The sequence below is a fragment of the Oncorhynchus tshawytscha genome, linkage group LG03 (genome assembly GCF_018296145.1).
Source record: "Oncorhynchus tshawytscha isolate Ot180627B linkage group LG03, Otsh_v2.0, whole genome shotgun sequence".
NCBI classification, from domain to species: Eukaryota; Metazoa; Chordata; class Actinopteri; order Salmoniformes; family Salmonidae; genus Oncorhynchus; species Oncorhynchus tshawytscha.
In genome coordinates this window covers 17932040-17955162 of record NC_056431.1, presented here as the reverse complement: position 1 = coordinate 17955162, position 23123 = coordinate 17932040, and the positions used below count along the sequence as shown (strand labels likewise).

Below are 23123 nucleotides of genomic sequence, written 5' to 3'. Positions count from 1 at the left end.
TTTCTCTGCTTCCTTTGAGTTCAAAGTAAATTAGTAAAATGTGTCGAGCCGCGGGGAGGAAGTGGTTTCCAGACCGCTTCGGCATGTTGGTGCTCACAGAGACATGTTTACAGCAGCTGTGTGCGTGCATATGTGTGTGGAAACGTAGGGGTCCTGTGCCAGACAGACAGACAGAGGTAGAGGGCGCGATGGCCGAGCAGCCTCTTCAGAGGAAACCACAGCTCAGACGCTCCTCTGTGTAACTATATTCAGCAGTAATAGTGATTGAAGACCAATTCTTAGCTGGAAGTGGCTAATGCTAACATCATACAGGCCATAAATGTCCCTGAAAAAGGAACATGCTAACTATTGTAAGAACTCTAACATCGCTAGCGGTCCTCCTCTCTGGAAGAGGTTATCACTGATGTTAATACTAAATTACATGAAAGGGGCCAACAAAAATGATCTGTCTTTGGCGGTTCACTGGAGGCTAATTGTAAGTGTCTCTGGGGAGCTTGATCAAGGGCCAAGGATGTGGATAAAATGGGCTATATGAAACATGGCCCCATACTTACATCAAAATACATAACACACTTGATTTGAACCGTTTACACTTCAAATGCACTTATTGAACACACTCATTCACTCAATTAAGCCTAATGGTCAATACAACTAGCCCTGATGTGTAATTAACATGACCTACTTAGCATTGTCACTCACCAATCCACAATTTAGCACTAACTGTCCATCTCACACACTCAGCAGCAATTCACAACTTTCACTCACTTGTTGTCAGAGCCTAACCAGTTAACACGTACACAATACCCCTCACAGCTTGAGCAGTGAAGAACTGTTAACCACCATCAAATACACACACACACACACACACACAAAATCATTCCCACACACAGATATTCAAAAACCAGTCCCCGACACACACTGGCCAAGTGGAGCAGAAATAAGTGGAAGGGAGACAAGTATCAAAGACTGGCTGGAAAGTGGGTCACAGTGGGGTGTCTTTATGTCCTCACAGCCAAACACACCAGTGAAAAGAACAAGTCCAAACATACACATTAGGGTTGCCAACTACAACAGATTTGGAAAATGTATTGTTTTCTAAAAACAGTTATTAATTTCATTCAGAGATAATACTTTTTTTTTAAAATCCAGAATAAAGTGCATTCAGAAAGTATTCAGACCCCTTGACTTTTTCAAAATGTCTTGTTACATACAGCCTTATTCAAAAATGTATTAAATTGTTTTTTTCTTCTTTATCAATCTACACACAATACCCTATAATGACAAAGCAAAAACGGATTTTTAGACATTTTTGTAAATGTATTAAAAATAAAAAAGTATTCAGACCCTTTACTCAGTACTTTGTTGAAGCAACTTTTGCAGCGATTACAGCCTTGAGTCTTCTTGGCTATGACGCTACAAGCTTGACACACCTGTATTTGGGAAGTTTCTCCCATTCTTCTCTGCAGATCCTCTCAAGCTCTGTCAGGTTGGATGGGGAGCGTTGTTGCACAGCTGTTTTCAGCTCTCTCCAGAGATGTTCGATCGGGTTCAAGTCCGGGCTCTGGCTGGGCCACTCAAGGACATTCAGAGACATGTCCCGAAGCCACTCCCGAGGTCAGGGCTCTGTGCAGGCCAGTCAAGTTCTTCCACACCGATCTTGTCAAACCATTTCTGTATGGACCTCGCTTTGTGCACAGGGGCATTGTCATGCTTAAACAGGAAAGGGCCTTCCCCAAACTGTTGCCACAAAGTTGGAAGGACAGAATTGTCTAGAATGTCATTGTATGCTGTAGCGTTAAGTTTTCCCTTCACTGGAACTAAGGGGCTTAGCAGCCCGAACCATGAAAAACAGGCCCAGACCATTATCCCTCCTCCACCAAACTTTACAGTTGACACTATGCATTGGGGCAGGTAGCGTCCTCCTGGAATCCACTAAACCCAGATTCGTCCATTGGACTGCCAGATGGTGAAGCGTGATTCATCACTCCAGAGAACGCGTTTCCACTGCTCCAGAGTCTAATAGCGGCGAGCTTTACACCACTACAGCCGACGCTTGGCATTGCGCATGGTAATCTTAGGCTTGTGTGCGGCTGCTTGGCCATGGAAACTCATTTCATGAAGCTCCCAATGAACAGTTGGCTGAAGTTGCTTCCAGAGGCAGTTTGGAACTCGGTAGTGAGGGTTGCACATAAGGACAGACGATTTTTACATGCTACGCGTTTCAGCACTCGAAGGTCCCTTTCTGTGAGCTTGTGTGGCCTACCACTTCGCGGCTGAGACGTTGTTGCTCCTAGACGTTTCCACTTCACAATAACAGCACTTACAGTTGACCTTGGCAGCTCTAGCATGGCAGAAATTTGTTGGAAAGGTGGCATACTATGACGGTGCCACGTTGAAAGTCACTGAGCTCTTCAATACAGGCCATTCTATTGCCAATGTTTGTCTATGGAGATTGCATGGCGATGTGCTCGATTTTATACACCTGTCAACAACAGGTGTGGCTGAAATAGTCGAATCCACTAATTTGAAGGGATGTCCACATACTTTTGGCCATGTAGTGTAGCTTTCAACTGGAGTCACCTGGTCAGTCATGGAAAGGGCAGTTGTCCTTAATGTTTTGTACACTCAGTGTATACAAAGTTAGAGAAAAAAGTTTGCAAATATTTAACATATGCTAAAAAACCTGCAGTATAGCATAACATAATAATAGTTTACCTTATGTAACCAGGAATATCAATATATTGTATTTACACAGCACCTTTCATAAGGTCTCAAAGGACCAATGTATTTCATAGCACCCAACTATATAAAACAATCCTGAATAGCTTAATCGCTCTCATTCAGTGCGTGTCGAAAGCAGGTCTTGAGAGCGCAATCCGATCGCTGGATTTAGTTCGTTCAGGTGTGATCTGATACTATGGGAGTTCAGTGGCTTTTCACACCCGGAACACTGATCTCTTATCAGTTCCTAGTCACAAGAAAAGACACAGTAGCACTTTATAACACAAACCCACTGACCTCCTAGCATTGAAAAGTTAGATTGCTTTATTGCTGTTATATTTTCCCATTCATTCATCGGCACACACACACACGCCTCATTGTTGCTGTCGCGTCATTCCACCTCAAAAAGCACAAGAAAGAGGATTTCGACACACATCATCATCTCAGATTGTTCTGAAATGGTTTCTGTTGTTAGAAACAGGTAAGATTAGCATTCCTTCAACATTATTTCGTTGAAATATAATTTGATCTTAATTTGGCCATCTTAATTTATATAATTCATATAATATTCAATAAATATAGTACCTATCATCCTTGTTGGACCAAACTTTTTTCTAACAATGAGTTAGACGAGGACTCCAAATAAATAATCAAAAAAAGTTGGTCCAAATTAGTTGTTAGGTACTATATTTATTGAATATTATATATTTTTTTAAATGTAACCTTTATTTAACTAAGCAAGTCAGTTAAGAACAAATTCTTATTTACAATGACGGCCTACACGAATCCTATCAATTTACAATTTGGGTTTAATACAGGGTCACAACTTGCACCAGGGCGCAACTTACGTGTGTGTCCCCCATGCTGAAATTGCATTTTTGTCCCCACCAGTTTTATCATTGGAATGTGATACAAAACAAGGCAACGGTGTGCTTTAGGACCATGTGGACGCTTCCAAGTGTCGGGTAGGCTGTTTGGAGTGTTTATCCGACTGCATTTAAAAATACAAATTCTGTCTAAAACCAAAGGTGCGCCTCTAGTGTAATCAATTAGCTACATTTTTCAAATATCAAATTATATTTCAACAAAATAATGTCGAAGGAATGCTAATCTTATCTGTTTACTACAGAAATGATTTCAGAACAATCTGAGATGGTGGGTGTCATGGCTTGCTGAAATGTCATGGAACGACCCTGTCAACAAGTTTCTTTCTTACACACGCACACAAAGCGCACGCACACAAAGCGCACACACCCTCTATATCTCTGTTCAGGCAAGGTCATGGTTTTTCATTGACAAGAAGAGACAGACACAAATAAAGAGAGAGAGTGAAAGAGAGTGACATACATTCTGTAACAAAACGGTGTTACTCAGCTCTGTGGTTTTGTGTGATAATCTTGTGGGACACATTTCCCTCAACACCTGACAAAATGTTGTCATCTGCAAACTGCAGTTTCTCTTATACAGATACACAAAGATAGCTCTCAAGCAGGCACTTACACACAGGAAGACACACAGTTATAAGCACACTAAGATTCAGATATATCAGATACACGCAAACCCACTGACACACACACATTGAGTTGAGCTGGGGCGCGTGGCTGCCATTGTGGGTGAATCCCAGCTTGGCTCAGCTTTGCCTCGCTGGCAGCCTGCCAAGCTAAATATTTCTCCTGGACGAGAATGTACACACACATTCACAGCTCAGCGCCAAGCTACGATAAAGGGCTTCCCTCGAGCCAACTAGGTGTGTGTGCATGTGTGTGTGTGGGAGAAAGAGAGTTAAGGAGGTCAACTGTAGCAGCGGGAGCAAAGAGAGAAAGTGATGATTAGTCCCAGCTGTGACGTGACAGAGAGAGAAAGAGGGATGAGAAAGAGAGCGAAATAGAGACAGGGACATAACGAAGGATGCGGTACACCTCTGAGCACCCAGGGTTAGAGGCTGGTAGGGGCAGGGCACTAGGAGTGGGTGGAATGTGTATGTCTCCTGTGCTCAAAGGGTTCTGATCCCCCCCCCCATCACATCCATCGTCCCACACACACTTCCACAGCTTTGATGAGGAGTGGGCTTCATCACTGTGTGTGTTGGGGGGGGGACAGAAAGAGTGTGTAAGTGTGTCTATTTTGCGTAAAGATCTGAGACTTCTGGGCACAACGGAAGTGTGCCACTACAGCTAACCCTGCTCAGCATGGACTCCATTACCACAGGGATGGGGAGACTCAGTGGAGAGAGAGAGATACCTGAATAGAATAGAATAGAAGAGAGAGAGAATTGTGGAAGAGGGAGGAGGTACAGTACAGACCCGCATATCAAATGGGATGGGGCTACAGGGGCTCAGTCAAAGCTCAACAGGTGCTCACGCTCCCCCTTCACTCAAACATGCAGGACAGATATAAAACATTGGATTCAAATCGCTTCCATTTTCACTCAGACATAAAATGAATGTCCTTTTACTTGGAACGATTTTAAAAGCACTGGACAATTATCATCCTAACAATTTCATAATAACTATAAAAACATACTCAGCCCACCAAAAAGAAAATAAATGTAATATAGTAAGTAGTCAAACACATGCATACAAATTCCCATAAAAAGTGGCAATATGACTAGGCTACACAGGATTTGCCTTCACCAGACCGCTCTGGTGCTCCAAGCCACATATTGACATTATTAGCCTACCAATAAAGATGGAACTTTTTTAAAGCAAATATTATGTATTTTATTACAATTAAATGTGTTTAAGTTTTACAACAACAAAAAAATGACCAAAAATGTCATCCAAACATTTGGATGCAATTTTTAAAAAAGGAAAACGTTCAGAAAATAGACTAATCCTGATAAAATGTATATATGCTTGATGAAAAACGATTTCTTTAAGAATATTTTTCTACCAAATTACATGGTAGCATATGGTAGGCCCGCCTCTGCCAAATAAATAGGCTAATTATTGAGAATGATCATTGATTTCGTATCAATAAAGCGTTCAATGTCTTATATTAATCAATTTCACCTATTGCGTCCAAATTTCCCTTTTCTTTCAAGTTTTTAATCATTCAAATATGCACATTACAAAGACATGACTTTGTAACTATTGCCTATTGATTCATTGTCTCCTCAGTTATCTTTTAGCAGCCTTCACAGTGGGTGCAGAGGAGTAAAGGCGTCTAAAACTTTCTCGACATTTAGGCTATCCTAAATGAACATGTTAATTTCCTTTAAATTAAGCACACTGCAAATGTTGGAAACGAGAGGTGTTATTTTAACTAACAATTGCGACATCAGTTATCGAAAGCGCCGGCGCAGGGGTTTGTTTTGTTAATTGCCTGTCTTAATCCTAATTACAGTTTTGGGTGGAGCAGATTTGTGCGCGGAAAGAAGGGGTAGGCTACTTTGTATGGAAACTGTAGACTACAGATTCACCTCGACAATTTCATAGTATACACGCACTACAAAGAGCGACGATCGGACCTAGGCCAGCAACGCCTGAGTTTGGAAATTGGGATAAGAATATCTTCCAGCGCTCCGCGACAGGCGCGTCATAACGCGGACAGGTAAAAGAGCTTGCACCCCGCTTCGCTCGCGTGGCTACAGTCCCTGCAGTTCGATAAACAACATGGAATAGCCTACATTTATTTGCTACATTGTTTAGTGTTGGCGAAAAGTTAGTCCTGAATTAAGACAGAGCAGCCGATCTCACGTTTTGTCGCATTTCATTCACATTCTTCTACCTTAAGTTTTGGCACGTTGTGTATGTAGCCTATAGGTTATATAGCCTAGCCATGAGAAACATTGTATCCTAATTTAATGTTAGGGAGGCTATTTGCTTTATAGTAGCCCTACAGAAAATACTCCAACACAGCCTTACAATCTATTTTTGCAAATATTCGTACTTGTTTGGCTTAATTACATTTTCTGAAACTCATCTTCCCTTTTGTTGCAACTCTGAATCGATTATTAGCCTACTGATAATAAAAAAGTGTGTGTGTGTGTGGTTCAATTAAGAATGCGATAAGGAATTGAATGAGTCGCATTGAACGACCCGGCTTTGAATCGAAAGTGATTGCATAGAGTATATGACTGGAAGTGCGTCTTGCGTAGTCTACAGTTCAGTCGTTTTACATTCTTTAGCCCGACAAAGAAGTCGGATAACAACGCTATATTTTGACGAGTGGACTTGTTAGCCCCGTTTCGTTTTTATCCTAGTCTCATCTTGCACAGGTTATGCAATGTCCTGATTCGATCTTTTCACCATGGCGTTCGCTAAACTGGCAAATGTGCCAGACCGGGTATTTGACCGTTTTTAACAGTTGAACACCCGTTGCGCAACGCTTTGGTTGCTGTCACCGGCACGGGGGTATGGTACACACGCGTCGAGTTCCATTAGCCTATATCTGTCCAGTGTAACACATACCACAACCTGACAACTACATAAACATTGTTTTTAAGTACAGCTGTCGTGTGCAGTATTTGGTGCTATAGCAAAGGCCCTAGGATCATATGTCCTATTGTTTTATGATTCGTTGCCTACCCCCGAAATGTGTCCGATGACGCAGCCGCTTTGGAAGGTTGTGTTATCACAACGTGCTGTGCTCATCATTGTGTGTGCAGTAGACTTACGACTTCCTGCACATTGCCGAAAAGAAGAGGCATGTGATTCTGGTTGTGACAGAGCACGTTCCAGGTTGTTTACGGGAATGCACTGTAAACCTCCGAAAACATTTACCTGTGGAAAAGGTCTGCGAGCTTAAATAGTTCTGTCTATTTAGTGGTTGAAAGTTTAATTTACAGTTTCTAGAGTTGAGTCCGTTTTGCCCAGCGTATCAGTCATACACACACATCCGTTTCTCTGTGGAAAACAAGAGAATCTCAATCATGTTACTTACACTATTGTCATTCTACACCATATAGTTCAGTCTTTGAGCTAATGCAAAATTAAGATTTCATAAGTCTAATATTTGGTAAATGTGGATTTATGAGTTATGAAGCAAACATTGTAGTATCCAATGGCTGCCTGGCCTGAAACATGTGTGACGGGATAACTCCTACTCCCCCCTCTTTCCTTGTCTCATTGTCAGCAGTGTTTCAATGCCACTGGCCTCTGTTTGCCTCCTTAATGAAAAGTACAATGTAATCAGTGGCATGTGCCAAATAGACCATGATTAGCTCTTCCTCTGGGTTAAGGACTGTCTGGTGGTGTTGATCGTAACACAGAAGTGTCCGCCGTGTGGACAGTCCCTCCAGATGGCTGAGGGGGGAGAGTGTGTGTGTGTGTGTAGCTGCGGTGGATTGGCAAGATTAGGAGAGCTACTGCAATGCCCCAACCCCACCCTGCTCTACGCTGTAGGGGGGCTCAACCTGACACGTGTCCACACACACAGGTCCTTCAGCCCAAATGGGATAATGGTCTAACCTCCATACTTCCCCCTAATGGCTCCATTGAGGGATTAACTCTTTGCAGAACAATACCCAAATCCACTGCACCTCCTCTGCGCACACACTTTTTGAGGAAAGTTCAAGCGGATACAAGCATCGTTTGGCACACACACACACACACACACACACGCCACATGAAATGGTCAATAACAATCTTCTTGCTATGATCTTGTGAGAGGCATCCTGTAGACCGGAATTAAAACATATTGTGACAAAGGGGAGAAAATCAGTGACACTCCAGATCAACTCTCAAGATAAGATCCACCACTGTTGTGGGGAAAGTTTTGTGAAGTTTGTGTGTGTGTGAGAGAGTTTGAATATCAAGGTGAATAACAGTCATGGCATTTGAATGAGAAATTGACAGTGTAGCCAGTACTTCTCTTCTTGTGACAAGCAGGATCGTTAAGCTGAATCTGCCATGAAGTCAATAAAGTCTGCTTTTTGCCTCTTGTTGCAGAGGGAACCAGGAATTTGGAATGGCTGCTAATCTCACCTGTGGTTTAGCCACCCCCACCCATTCCATCCACTCTCATCCTCACCTTCTTTCTTTTCATAATCCCTACATCCTTCTGATGTGTTGGCACCACAATTCTGCTCAGCTCTGTGTGTGTTACTCTTAGCCCCGATAGGAGCCCTCTGTAAAACTAACAGAGACAGGAGGTCCCCATGCCCTTATTTGTGTGGCCCTCTTCCTCCCTCCCTCTCTCCTCCAGGCATGCAGGCCACATTAAATACCCTCCTCGGCCTGCGCATAAACAAAAAGAGCCATTTGACTTCAGAGCAGAGTCACCCCCCCCTACCCCCCCAGCCTCAGGCCTGCCTGCGCCCCCTCCTTCCTTTACAGTTTAAGCAAAGAGAGGGATGAGGAGAGGGGAAAGGGATCAGGAGAGCCTAGTGAGTGAGTGGGGTGGGGGGTTGTCTGTGTCTTGGCCCAGATTGTTCCCAGCCAGCAAGTGGGTAGGGATGGACCACATGTGACTTTCAAAGGGGAAAAGACGTTCTTTTCGCTCTCATTTTTTGTTTAGTTGAAATCATAACTTGTTTTTCTGGAGGGAGTGAGATGGTTTTTTTTTTGGTAGGGGTTGGTCGCTACAGAGCATGATCATGTAGACCAGCTGGGGTGCAGATCGTGTGTGTTTGGGGCCGGTGGGTCGTCTGTTGGCAGGAAGGAGTAGGCAGCGTGTGATGTGGGGGGGGATTGAAGACCCGGATCTGTCTTTCTCTCCCTCCCTGCCCTCCTCCCCTGCCTCATGTTTTATTTTCTTCATTATCATTCTTCATTAGCCCTCGCCCCACTCCGCTCCACTCCGTCCCACTCCGCTCCACTCCGTCCCCTCCGCCCCACTCCGCCCCACTCCGTCCCACTCCGCTCCACTCCGCCCCACTCCGCCCCACTCCGCCCCACTCCGCTCCACTCTGATGTCAATCGAGGGAGAGTAGGGGATTTCCAGTTGAATTCCAGGACACGGTTGCTTGCTTTGAGTGGTCTTTGCAATGGGGATCTGATACAGACAGAAAAGAGGGATAGATGGAGAGACAAAGTGTTTTGTGTTGTATTTAACCAGGGTCAGTAAGCCCTGCACCTTTTATGCCTCTGTTTATTACCAGAGACCGAGAGGGAGTGTGTTGGTGAGACTGAGCCTTGAGGTCAGTTCAGTGTCGCCCTTTAGAGGGGGTGTGTGTGTAAGAGGAACGTCCGTCCGCGGCTCTGTGCTGGGTAAACAGTAGAGGGGCATTGAGTCACCGTCACAGGATGTCCTCCTTCCCCAAGAAGACTCATAAACCCCCCCCATCTATGTGTGTTTGTTGTGGGGGGTTGTTGATATGTAACAGTTGCACTGTTACACAACAAGCACCCATGTTGAGGGAATATGTTTTTGAGACTTTGATTTGGAACTGGCAACCTTTTCTAATTTTATTGAAGTTTATCGAAGACTGCAGGAGAATGTTTGAATTTATGTTAAGGTGTGTGATGGTACTTTTATGAGCCAATTGAAATTGTTGTGTGTTTGTTTTGTGTGAAGCAGCGAGAGCTCATGCCTCAGGTGAAAGCGCCTGCTATTTCCATAGAGCAGTGTGTGTGTGCCTGCCTGCCACTGCTACCCTGAATGAGCTGCAAGCGATCGTGTTCCTCATGGTGGTGGGCGGTCCTTGAGAGGGGGAGTGGAGAGGGAATGAGGGAGGGACCACTGAGTGAATCAACATCTCCCTCACTTGTTGAGGGGCAGTCAGTTAAACAGAAGGCACTCACTAGAACAGACACACACACACTCACACACAGCACTCGCACTCTGGAGTAGCGCTTGGATTGGAGGGGGAGAGGGTGAACTGCACCTGTCCCACACACACACAAATAAACACACTCACCCAGGGGAGAGATCATTCGGCCCTATGTGTGGCTGGGACCAAAGCTTCTCGGTGAGTACGCTAGTCAATGGAGAAACAGGGACTTGTAGAGAAAAAACGTTTGATTTTGGAATTTTCACTTTTATTTTAAGGAAAACATTTATTTAATTTCTTCTTAAATTATATTAGTTTTGAGGATTTTTAAAGTTGTGTATTAAATTTGTTTTGCTTGTAATAGTTGAACGAGCACTTTTCTAAATTAAACCAGTGACAATGAATATGAAGGTTTATTTTAGGAGTTATTTATGTAAGTCAAAGTGTTCTCCTTGTTTGTCAGGCCACTCCATTATGCAATGAGTTTGTTAAACTTTCAGTATATTGTTGAATATAATATTTAAATGCAATCATTTTGAGTATTGAGATTGTGTTTAAATTATTAATATCTTATTGCAGTTTGTCCACTTCAGCTGAATTGTTTGAATTATTAAAATTCTAAAATTGTCATTGGTTATAGCTTGCTACATTTAAAAAAAAAAACTATCAGTAGTGTTTATCGAATATTTTAACAGAGATGTGTATGTGAGAGTTGAATAAATCAGTTGCTTTTGGCCAGGTTCTCAGTTTCAGTATTCGTTTTGCACAGCTGTCATAGAAAGACTAATAGTAAGATTATTAGCAGGAACAGATTTTGACTAGTGTTTGGTATTATATTTATCTATATATTTAAATAGTTTTCAAAGGATATTCATGATATCAATGTACAATAAATAATATCACAATATTAATAAATAGTTTGAAATGATCTACTCTACATTGAAACGGAATATCCTATTTGTATTATCATTTCATGTATGTAATTACTTGGGATATTGTTTGTAGTACAATTTTATTTGAAATTAATGTTGGAAAAACATTTTGAGAAACTGATGTTGTTCTGTTACTCTTCCGGAAGTTCATTAATTACCCTAGTCTCCTCGGAGCCTGTTTTATTGGCTTGAGTGAATTTAGGGTCATGTTTAATTTGGTCAAGGCTTGGGGAATTTTGTCAAGCTTTTAGTTGTGGTTTAGTTTTGGAGATTGCTGGAGGGTTGAGTAGATCTCTGTTGGGGTTATGGTATGTTTTTCCTGAATTATATGTGAGTGACACCGTATAAGGTTGCATTTCAGTCTATCATCGGCCTTGAAATTTGACAATCTTTGTAGCGTATGATCATTCATTCTACGGACACTGTGTTTTTGTTGTGGGACAAGGATGTGTGTGTGTGAGATGGTCTTGGGTGGGGAGCGTTTGAAGTTTGTTTGTGCTGCTCTGGCCCCCCAAATGGAAAGGTTTGGCACTCCCTCCCCACTGTCCCACACACACACGGATGATTTGCCTGTTCCGCTGCTCTGCCACTCTGCTTCCAATTTTAGCTCCATTCAGACGTAGACAGGACTTCCTTCCCCTGTTTGTGACTATTTTTCCACCCTGGGGGGAGAGTGCTAGGGACAGTGAGAGAGCATAAGGGAGAGGGGGATAAAGAAAGAAACAGGAGGATTAAGAGACTTACGTTGACAGTTTGACAAGGAGGGAGAATGAAGAAGGTTAGGCTAGATGGAAGTAGAGTTGGACAGAGAGGGAGAAGGGTACAGAGGGAATGAAGATGGTGAGGGAGGGTAGAGACGGAGGGGTAGCGTGGCTGGCCCTGACCTTATGCCATCTTACATAGCCCACGGAATGGACTCACAGCTTGGCTGCCATTGGTTAGGCCGTGTCAGCCTATCTGCACAAGTCATTGGTCAATCTGTCTTTCCCCGAGACACTAGCCGTATACGCATTACAGTATATAACACATACTCTTGGGTCACAACTCATCTGTAATAAAAAAAGGGATATACTTTTCACTCTGGACTCAATAAGTGTTCTTTTTAATTTTTTTTCTGTAACTTATTTGAATAGAGTTGACGGTTTCCTGTGATTGAGTGTTTCCTTCTAAGTAGAGAGTAGAGGGGATTAGACTATCCTGGGCTGGAGGCTAGTGGGGTCGGTCGACAGTGGCTCTTGTTCCCACAGAGAGAGCACAGACCCTGTCTGCTTAGTCAGCCAGTCTCAAAGGAACTCGCCACTCACTGACTCATACTGGATAATAACGCTCCCCTCTCTCTCTTTTTCTCCCCTTCAATTTTTTTCCTTTCTCCTTCTCTCCATCTCGGTCTTTCTCTTTCTTTTTTTCTCACTCGCTCTCTTATCGCTTTCCCTTTCTCTCAGGCTACCTCTCATAGCTCGGCCATGTTGACTACTGAGGGGGCCCACACTGTAGAGCACGACAACGTCAAAATGGACACCGAACCCCATAGGGACACGGAAACCCAGATGGACACGAGATCCAAAATGGCCACCGACACAGACTCTAAGATGGAGGAGGCGGACATGATGAAGTGGACGGAGGTGGAGTTTGAGGAGAAGTGTACCTACATCGTCAAGGATACTCCACGGGAGGCAGGGACAGAGAGCAAGGGGTTAACGAGAGCAGAGGCCTCACTGCCTCGTAACCTGGCCTTCAAACAACTAGCTGATTCCAAAGAGGTAGGAAGACACATACATACACACACACACACACACACACACACCATCTGTAAACCCATATGCTCCCCAAACTCACATGACTCAACTGTAGGTAATATATGACAGCAGGAGAAGTCTCAGCCAGGGGGGGATTGTGGTGAGGAGGGTGTCTCATTGTAAAAGATCACACACAGGAGCACGGCGATGACCTGTGTGTGTTGTAGGAGCGGTGTGTAAGCCCAGTGTGGAGGGGAATTCACACACACTCTCTTGGAGGTGTGTTCAGGTTGCTACAGAGCCTCTGCGGTGAGAAATGAGCTCCCACCCATCCATGAAGAGTCATTAATCATACTTAGCCCTGCTGTTGACGGGAGATTCATCAACACATCCTGATAACCGTTTACCCTACCTGTCTCTGTGTCTATCCCTCTATGTTCTCACACTAGTCAGTCCTACACTAGACCAGACCCAGCTCTCCCTACCTACATGCCTACCTCTGTCCAGATATCAACCTCTTCACAACCCAAACTGATTCCCAGTCAGTCTAACCGTTGAACCCTGTAGAATAAGTGTGACGAGGGGTCATGAGAGTAGGTGGGGAGCGTTTTGTGGTTTTAACCTGATCAAGACCGCATGATTTGGTTGCAATGAATAGATTTTCTTGTCATTGCTCATCTGTTTCTTATCACCCTGTGTGTGTGAGAATGAGTGTTTCCCACCACGTTTGTTTACGACCTGATACGGTATCCGTCAATATTTATCACCTTCACAGAAGCGACCACTAAGATTGAGGGAAAATAAGAGAGGAAAAGGAGAGGATGTGGACAGAGTATAGCATTACCAGTGATGAAAGGATATTGACTTAGTCATTTAGGGAGCATTGTAAAGTCGGTTAATAAGTTATCCTCAAAACACCCCTAATCTTGAAGTGGTCTGGCCCTGAGATGGATATGGGAAGGGGGATTTCCCAATCCTTTAGGGAGGGTGTTTGTGTAGGATATGCATGAAGGGGATAAGGGTGTGTGTGTGCGTGCAAGTGTAGTCTGTGTAGGGGGTTTGGTGAATACATCAGAGTTTATCATGGTTAGGAGATTAGCTGAACGTCTAGGTTTGATAATCCCCCATTTTCAGACGGATGCACTTCCCTTGCTGTTCTTCCTTCCTCCCTCTATTTCAAGTTTTTTTTCAATTATTTTGAAAGGAACAACAGCGCTTTAATATCAGGTGTGGATCTCTTTCTCCTTTAAGGTGAACAGTCTGAGGTGAGTTGTTTTGATGTGGTAGGGTGTGTTGTGGGTGTCGTAAAGGGTGTCAGAGGGAGTGGCCCTGTGGTCAATTAGAAAGGAACAGAGGCGAGAAGGGGGAGATGTTTTGTGGCATAACCTGGGTGAGATGGAGGAAATAGAACTCTTTCACTCAAGGTGTCTAACTCTTCCTGTTGGCACTGGATAAGGGTTAGGTGTGTGTTTGACTATGTTCACACACTTAAAACACACAGCAAATGTGACTTGAGGAAAAAGTGTGACAGTCAAATTCCCAGCCTAGGCCACTGGTTTTTCTAGTACAGAGTAGTAATTATATATACACACACACACACACACACACACACACACACACAGAGAGAGAGGCAGCCTTGTTTGTTGATTTGATCATGATGATGGGTTCTTCCGGCCGTCTTCATGTGAAGACTGTGACCTCCTGGCAGGATGTGATAACGTAAATCCTCTAACCACCGAACATACACACACTGCAACTAATGGTCTTTATCTCTGTCCTGTAGGTGATTGGAGTGGCCAGCAGAGAGTACATCCCCAAAGGAACACGCTTCGGCCCCCTGGTGGGTCAGAGCTACACTGCAGACAGCGTCCCCAAAGACGCCAACAGGAAGTACTTCTGGAGGGTGAGTGGTTTTCCCTCCTGTCCACTAACACACACACACAAAGAGAGCAAGCGCTTCACTTTCAGTAAAAGACAGCCACAGAGGAAGAAAAACAACCATAGGTCATTTCCTGTTCCACTGACTGACTTCGTGTGACGTCACGGCCAGGGTCTCTGCGTTCTTCAGAAGTTTGTGTGTGTGGAGACGGAAGGGGTTTTCTCTCTAATCATTCTGAGACTAAGGCTCTCCACTCTGTGTGTGTGTGGTGCATACTTGTCGCTGTAACACACACCCTCAACTCCTATTTCATCATGAAAAAAAGCCTGTTATTCAGTAGTGGTTGTCTAATCAGTAAGTGTGGCAGCTAGTACAGTAAGAACTGTAGTGGAACAATGGAGGAGTAATATGACAATTTTACACTGTACACAGGAACAGGGCTACAGTGTCATCGTTCCGGGAAGTGACAATATAGCACTCATACACACACAGGCACTCACCTAGATTCAACAACATCCCAAAGCTATGTGTTCCATTCATGTTCCTCGCTCAGGCAAGACACAACAGAGTTATAGACCTCTCTCTCTCGTTGATGTCCACAATCAGATAGAGAGAGTGGTCTGAGTGGAGAGAGGGGGAAGATTCAGAATGAGTGTCGGTGCCATTGTCGGCGTGACGTATTCTCTGACTCAACTCTTTTGGATGTGTATAAGAGAGGCTCCTACTCTGTCGGTCTCGCCATCCCTCAGTCTGTATAACTGGCTATAAGGTCTGGAGTGGAGGGGGAGAGAGATTTAACGAGTCTACACTTTAATGATATTACACTCACGCTGCTGATATGATTCGTCAACATATTTAGCCGTTACTCAGCACTGTTTTTCTGGAGCGTTCTAAACTTGCCATTGAGACTTCCTTGCCTGTTAACCTTTGACCATTTCCCGACTCTCCGTCTCCTCAGATCTACTCGGAGGGCGACTTCCACCACTTTGTGGACGGCCTGGACGAGGAGCGGTCTAACTGGATGCGCTACGTCAACCCGGCCCATTCGGCGGGGGAGCAAAACCTGGCGGCATGCCAGAATGGCACGAACATCTACTTCTACACGGTGAGGGCCATCCCCCCTGGCACCGAGCTGCTGGTGTGGTACTGCCCAGAGTTCGCTCACCGCCTCCACTACCTGCCTTCTGAAGAGCTCATGATGCAGAAACTCAGTAAGTCCTATCATATGAAACCTTATTACATAATGTGATACAATGATAATCATATACTGTATGCAATGATTTATTACATAGTAATAACGCTGTATCCTTGGAAGTATAGTGTACAATTGGTATTATGTTTAACTTTCAATGGTCTTGTGTGTGTGATTTTATTTAGCACCTACCTACTCAGTGTTGGTGTGTGTCGTGAGAGTGTATATTTGTGAGAGCCTGACAGTATTTCTGAGGGGAGCCACATCTCCTTCCTCTCTGAACATCTGCCTGGCATTAACACACACAGCCCCTCAACCTTTTATCTCTGCCAGCGCCTCCATTGCATGTGTGTGATCACTAGTCATAAAGTGAATAGTCTAAATGCAAATATGAATATGTGTGAGGAAGCAAAAAAGAGTGAGAGAGCACCAGACAGAGTTAGAAGGGGAGGGAGGTAGGTAGGTATGGGAGGAAGGAGCCAGCATTCTGCCTCCAGGTGTGGTAGGTAGTGACTCCAGTTCCCCAGGAGATGCACATGGGCCTGGGCCCCCTCATGGTACTGGCCCCTCTGGCTCCTACTTTTTCTCTATGGCCCCTGTAATTAAACCACCCCACTAAACCACCCCTCCGCCTCTGTTGACCTGGGAATGACATCATACTTACCTTTCTCTTCTCTCTGTCTTGGTACATCTCTCTCCCTGTGTCTTTCTCCATTAACCCAGTCATAGTAGAACCAGACGTGTGTTTGGTTGGTTGTGTGAGTCAGCAGAACTGGCTGGTCTGAAATGACTGAACTGGAGCTCTTCTCCCACTCGCTCTCCTCTTGGTGTGACAGCTGTTTTTCTCCATATTTGTGTGTGTGTTACATGCTTACACAATCAGCCTTCCTTAAAACGACAATATGCTTTGCACAGACATATGGCACCTGTTTAGCATTTCCTGTTCTAAATGTGTATGCGTTCAAACACATACTATCCTACGCACACCCTCTCCCTTGCATGCAAGGACACACATACCCGGAGAGGCATTTCATTCCAACACACTCACTCTTTTAATCTCAAAAGTGTGTGCGTGTGTGTGTGATGTGCTGACGGCTCCTTGGCCCTTCTCCTTAATTTATTTGGCACTTTAAAAGTGGAGAGACGGAGGGAAGAGAGGAGAGGAAGAAAAGCGTCCCCTCCATTGACTACTTGAACTTCCTGGCGGCGGGGCCGTGCTGACAGATTGATATCTCCAAGATGGCCACCCTGTTTGTTTTCTGAAAGAAAGGAGGGCTGGGAGTGGTGTTATCTGAGGGGGAGGACAGGGAAGAGGAGAGGGGGGAGGCACTGATAACCTCTGTGTTTACACACTGCCGCTGTAGTGGTGTGGGGTCACTGTGTGTGTGTTGAAAGTCTGTCGAGTAATTAAGTGCTGGAAAGCTTAATGTATATACACGTTATTGGACACACACGCACACAGATTTGTGACCCTCTAGTAAAAGTTCAATGGGTAGTAAATGGATGGGATTATTGATGTCCACTCTAAATCCCGACTGATGGAGGTTTAACAGGTGAGGATGTGTTAACCGACATGCAGAGGCTTTTAGCGTGTGTGTGTAGCCTGGAAGCGCTTGCAGTAATCCCATATTTCATCATGTGGAGGTGACAGTAGGTGCAAGGGAGGAGGAAGCTCTCCCAGTTAACCTTTGACCTGGAAACAATAGCAAACTAGAAGGAATCCTGGGTGGTTGTTTTTACTTCTACCTAAAGGACTGATAAAAGTCCAAAGGTGTAGGATAGGAAGTGTGTTTTTGTGTTAATGGAATGTGATTGAAGGGTCCTTCTTTGGGTCGTGAGTGTGCATGCTGGAGATGATGAGCAAACCTATCAGACAAAGGCCTCTGTCAGGAAGTGTCAAGAGTGTGTGTGTGTGATTGAGAGAGTCAGGTGGAGAGGGCAGGTTGAGGCCAAACTTGAGAGGAAACTTTCAATCAGCCCTGCCCCCATTTGGATTTTATCTTGATTTTTATCTGCCCCCAGACCACCACCACCTCCCACACACACACACACACACCCTGCCCAGAGGCAGCTGTCACGCCTCACTTCCTGTCTTTTAGCCCTCCATGATCGTTCGTCAAATCTGTCACGCTAATTGAACCACTGTTACAGTGTTCCTAACCCCCCCTCCCCACCTCTACAGCTGAAATACCATTATTTCTCCTAAGGTAAAGACATGTCTAGATAAGTTTTTCCTGTGCGCAATTCTCCTGACACCAAGTCAAAGGGAAACGTGGTCTTCAGTCAGAGGGAGAACAGTGCGTCTGACCTCTCTCTCTCCTTCCCTCTACAGAGCAGTCTCTGCTGGAAGCCAAGCAGCAGGCCAGTGAGGAGCATGTCAGCAGCAGCAGCGCCCCAGTCAAGATAGAACACAGTGTCTCCTCCATCCTCGGGGGCCCCACCACCTCTAGCAAGAGGGAGCCCAGCCGGCCACTGGCCACGCGACCCCGCTGTGCTGACAGCCCCGATCGGCCCCTGTACCCCCGTGCCCTCTACCCCCCATTCCGCCCCCACTCTCATCTAACGGAAGAGTTCCTGAGCCTTAAGACCAGCCCGGTACAGTTTTGTTACACAGCAATCAGATCACCAGGCAACCAGTCGTCGGCGACCCCGAGTCCGTCGGCGCGGAGCAGTCCGGAGAGTAGCCCCGATGGTAGCCCCGCAGCTCCCCAACCCACACCCCAATCCTCTTCTTTTTACTCCCGAGGTTTGGGTCCCTTCCCAGGCTACTCTCCACCAGCCGCCCCCCTTTCCTCGCCCTTCTACCCTCCCGGCCCCCACTACTCCCGCTACATGCTACCCCACCACTACCCACTACCTGGGGGTGGGGTGCCCGCTGTCGGGGGAATGTTTCCAAGAATGTACCCTCTCTTCAGCAGCCTGCTGCCCCCCAACATGCCCCTGCTGCCTGGGGAGGCGGGGTGCAGGTTCTTACTACCTAACTCCTCCCACCCCTCATTCTCCACCCACCGGGACTTCCTCCTCTCCGCCACCACCAGTGCCTTGTCAGCCGCCACCACCCTCGGGGACAAAGCCGGCCCCCACTACCCCCATCACCCCTACTCTGGCCATGATCATCCTCACCCACACGGGCACCCCCACGCCCCCACCAGCGGCTCACCTACAGCGGGCACGGCGGCCCCTAGCGAGCACATGCCCACCAAGCCTACCTCAGCCCTACTGGGCAGCGCCAGCGGCCGGCAGGAGGAGGCCATGAACCTGAGCAAGATGAAGCGTGGTGGTGGCTCTACAGGCTACAAGACCCTGCCTTACCCACTCAAGAAGCAGAACGGCAAGATCAAGTACGAGTGTAACGTCTGCAGCAAGACCTTCGGCCAGCTCTCTAACCTCAAGGTGAGACTGGAGACATTCTGTTCGCTCCCTTCATTCCATGCATCCAGACTACTTTGTGTTCCCTTGCATTGAACCCAACTGACGTAACGTTGTCCCTGCTGTGTGTAGGTGCACTTGCGTGTCCACAGCGGTGAGCGGCCCTTCAAGTGTTCGACCTGCAGTAAGGGCTTCACCCAGCTGGCCCACCTGCAGAAACACTTCCTGGTGCACACTGGAGAGAAGCCCCATGAGTGCTCGGTAAAGACCACCACCATATGCTAGTTGCTAAGGCTGTTAAGCTAGCTAGCTGCTGCACATACATAAGCAATGCTGAACTTCCTCTTCTAACCCTTCACTTGTCCTCTTTCCCCCCAGGTGTGCCATAAGCGCTTCAGCAGCACCAGCAACCTAAAGACCCACCTGCGCCTCCACTCGGGTGAGAAGCCCTACTCGTGCAAGCTCTGCCCTGCCAAGTTCACTCAGTTTGTCCACCTCAAGCTGCACAAGCGCCTTCACTCCCGCGAGCGGCCACACAAGTGCCCCCACTGCCACCGCCACTACATTCACCTGTGCAGCCTGCGGCTACACCTGAAGGGCTACTGTCTGGCTGCCGTCACCTCCTCAGGTGGCCCCACCCCCAGCCCCTCCACCCAGGAAGAGCTCCAGCGCATCAATGAGGAGATTGAGCGCTTCGACATGAGCGACCACGCTGAGAGGCTGGACCAGCTCCAGGGAGGGGTTGAGGTTGAGGCTGTCCTGGAGAAGCAGGTCCTGGGGATGCTGTGGAGGGAGATGGACCTCAAGACCTCCGGCTACCGCCACCACAAGGGCGGCGCCAGTGAGCTCCAGTCTACAGGTTACGGCCTGTACAATTCAGTCAATGAGACGTCGGTTATCAAACTGCGCCGAAGCAGTCCGCTTCTTCCTTCCAACGTCACGATCAAGCAGGAGTCCGAGGAACAGGCTTGAGCTCACCGTTTGAAGGACGTTGAGTCAGACTGTGGCTCTGAGAACTTGGTTAGCAGGAGCAACGAGTGTAAATATATTTTGATGGTTGTAGCGACTGGGGTTTTCAAACTTTCAGGGACTTATGTACTCAGGGCTCCAAGAGACACTGTCCCCAGATTACTTAACTGTTCCACTGTGTCCTACACTTAAGACAGGACAATCATCCACCCATATCATTGTTATTATTACTGTTTCCTTTCAATGTTATTTTTGTTGAATTTATTATATAACCTCCTTAATTTATTATGCAATTATTCTGTCTTCGAAAAGCAATATGTGGAAGTGATGTTTACAATGACCAGGTAATTCATTGTAATTTACTGTTTGTTTTTCTGATTTTGATTTCACTCTGGGGCCATTTCTTTGTAGATACTTTCTCTCTCTGCCTGTATCCATCCTGTGTGACCTGTTGAGAAGCAGGGGTGCCTACTTTTATTTAAAAAAATGTATTTAAACAATATAGCAGGTTAAAAAGGGTCAAAGGTCGCAACTTTGTTTGCCAAAGGTGAACACAAACTTTTGATTCGAAAGAAAAGGCATTGCTTGACCCTCTGACCCTTCCAGCAAGCTTCTCTATGTCCACACTCATCCTGAGTTCTACAAAAAAGGGCATTTTTTGTTTTATGTATTTTCAACAACGGTTACCTCAGTGTGTGTGTGATTGTATGCCTGTGAGTGTGAGTATGTACGTTCAGAGGGAAGCTGAAGGAGAGTGTGTTTTCTATTTATTGCTTTTGCTACTTGAAGAAGAAACCAAAATGAACTGGAGTGCAGCTCCACATGATCCAAAGAGCAGGAAAGTCTGCTCAATATGTAGCATATAAAGACTGCGAGTCCAGGAATCCTTCCCCCCCCCCAACAGTCCAAGGGAACTTCAATACGCTGTTAATAGCAAAAGGAGACACTGTAAAGTTTACTTGGCTTTAGTTTCAAACACACCAAAAAGAGACTTAAATTATTGAAAAGAAGACCAAGAGAATACTGTTTGTCTGTGATGAAGTGTTAGCTCTTTAGCTGTGGTTTTGTTTGAGAAAAATGTATCCCCCTTCTCATTTTTAAATGGCACAGACCAAAGCACCTTGGCCTTCTTATGCACTGGCCCCTCCCCTTTATGACTTAAGTGCCGGTGCTTGCTCCTCCCACTATTCAATATGATTGGACTGTTATAATGGCTTTAAGACGACATATGGTTTGTCTCCATAGCAACTGTGAGCCCAGGCCGGTGACCTGGAAGCAGTTGCACATCAGCCCACATCCCCTCGCTTTTTTCTCTCTCCCTCCAACCCTGAAGTATGACCAAAGCCTCCCCTTTCATCTTTAGCCCTAGAGGAGAAAAAAATGCTGTCTCTGTTTACATACTCGTTTACATTATTTATGTGCAAAATGTAAATTTATGATAAATGTCCACAGTTCTAATCTGACTATTTTGTGTGACTATATTTTGTTTTCATCTGCCTCCTGTTTTGGGTATTGTGCTTTAGGAGAAGCAGCTAGTAGACATTAGGGTCTCAGTATTCTATGGCTTCCGGTAGATCATGTAGCCCCAGATCAGTGATCATGGAGGAAAGGACAGAAGGAGAGGTAGCTAGTTAAAACTAACGAGACACCACTTTGCCTTGGACAATATGAGGCATCATCAAAGTGGTAAGCATATGCCTTTTGGTTTAGATCAAGACACTGGAAGAAGTTCCAAGGGATGGAATGAATGGAGAATAGTGTATTTAGAAGAGGCACAAACCTTTCATGTGACATCAACACAAGATTTCTATGAATGTTCTAGTCATGTATGCATGGTCGGTATGTAGTAAAGAAGAATGGAGGTTTGTCATTATTGCGGGCCGTGCAAAGCTAAAAGACAGGAAAAGGAAATAGGAGTACATTTGGAACACATCCCCTTGCCCCACGGCAATAGTAACTGTGGTCTGTATTTTATCCTCAGTTTAGCCTGCACTATTTCCTCATGAGCAGACCCTCATTGAAAAAGTGAATAATTCAGTACAGACTGCAGGCTCTGCACAATCAAACCCAGTGTAGTATACACAGCAGCATAACACGACCATGAGGAAAACAGGTAAGTAAAACAGCAGAATGGTTTTGGGCAGTGTAAAAAAAACTAGACATCCCCTTACTCTGGTTTCAGAGTAAGGCACAAGCCGGTAACTGCCAAAATAAAGGAAACACCAAAAACGTGCTTAAAGGGGTTGAGTGGACCTAAACTATAACAGATCCGCTAGAACCCTCATTTACTTGTTTCCTTTATTTTGGCAGTTGCCGGTACGTAGGCCTACAAGGCACAATCATGAACAAGCTCTATTATAATGTAAAAGTTAAGCTAGCTAGCACAGCTGATGAGCTATTCATGTTTCTGACCTAGCATTTATTTGGTTTATTTCAAGACTAGTTGGAATGTAGCCAGTACCATTTGCCTATAAACTTGCTCCTGTTTGTGAATCTTCTGCATTAGCAAATAAGAACTGTCGTCTGGGTTTGTAGCGTAGCCTACATGCTCTTTGTCAAACCAAAAACATCCTGTGCTCTCACCTTCTGACTCAACAGTTTTCGCTTTAACGTAGCATGGGCTATTTTGTCTCTCTCCAACATCCTATTATTACTATCAGGGAAACTGAAC

General features: G+C 45.4%; 1 protein-coding gene across 2 annotated transcripts; it reads left to right on the top strand.

Annotated features, from left to right (window-relative positions):
- Window positions 1-5891: 5891 nt before the first annotated feature.
- LOC112222928 (PR domain zinc finger protein 1) lies at window positions 5892-21915 on the top strand. Of its 2 annotated transcripts, none has more exons than XM_024385794.2 (7): window positions 5892-6273; window positions 12750-13067; window positions 14827-14946; window positions 15881-16133; window positions 18447-19507; window positions 19616-19744; window positions 19862-21915. In XM_024385794.2, the coding sequence occupies exons 2-7, from the start codon at window positions 12771-12773 to the stop codon at window positions 20453-20455; spliced, it is 2454 nt and encodes an 817-aa protein (XP_024241562.1). In that variant the 5' UTR covers window positions 5892-6273; window positions 12750-12770; the 3' UTR covers window positions 20456-21915. The 2 variants fall into 2 exon arrangements, with proteins under 2 accessions (XP_024241562.1, XP_024241561.1); XM_024385793.2 differs by lacking the exon at window positions 5892-6273 and adding an exon at window positions 10383-10573.
- Window positions 21916-23123: the final 1208 nt, after the last annotated feature.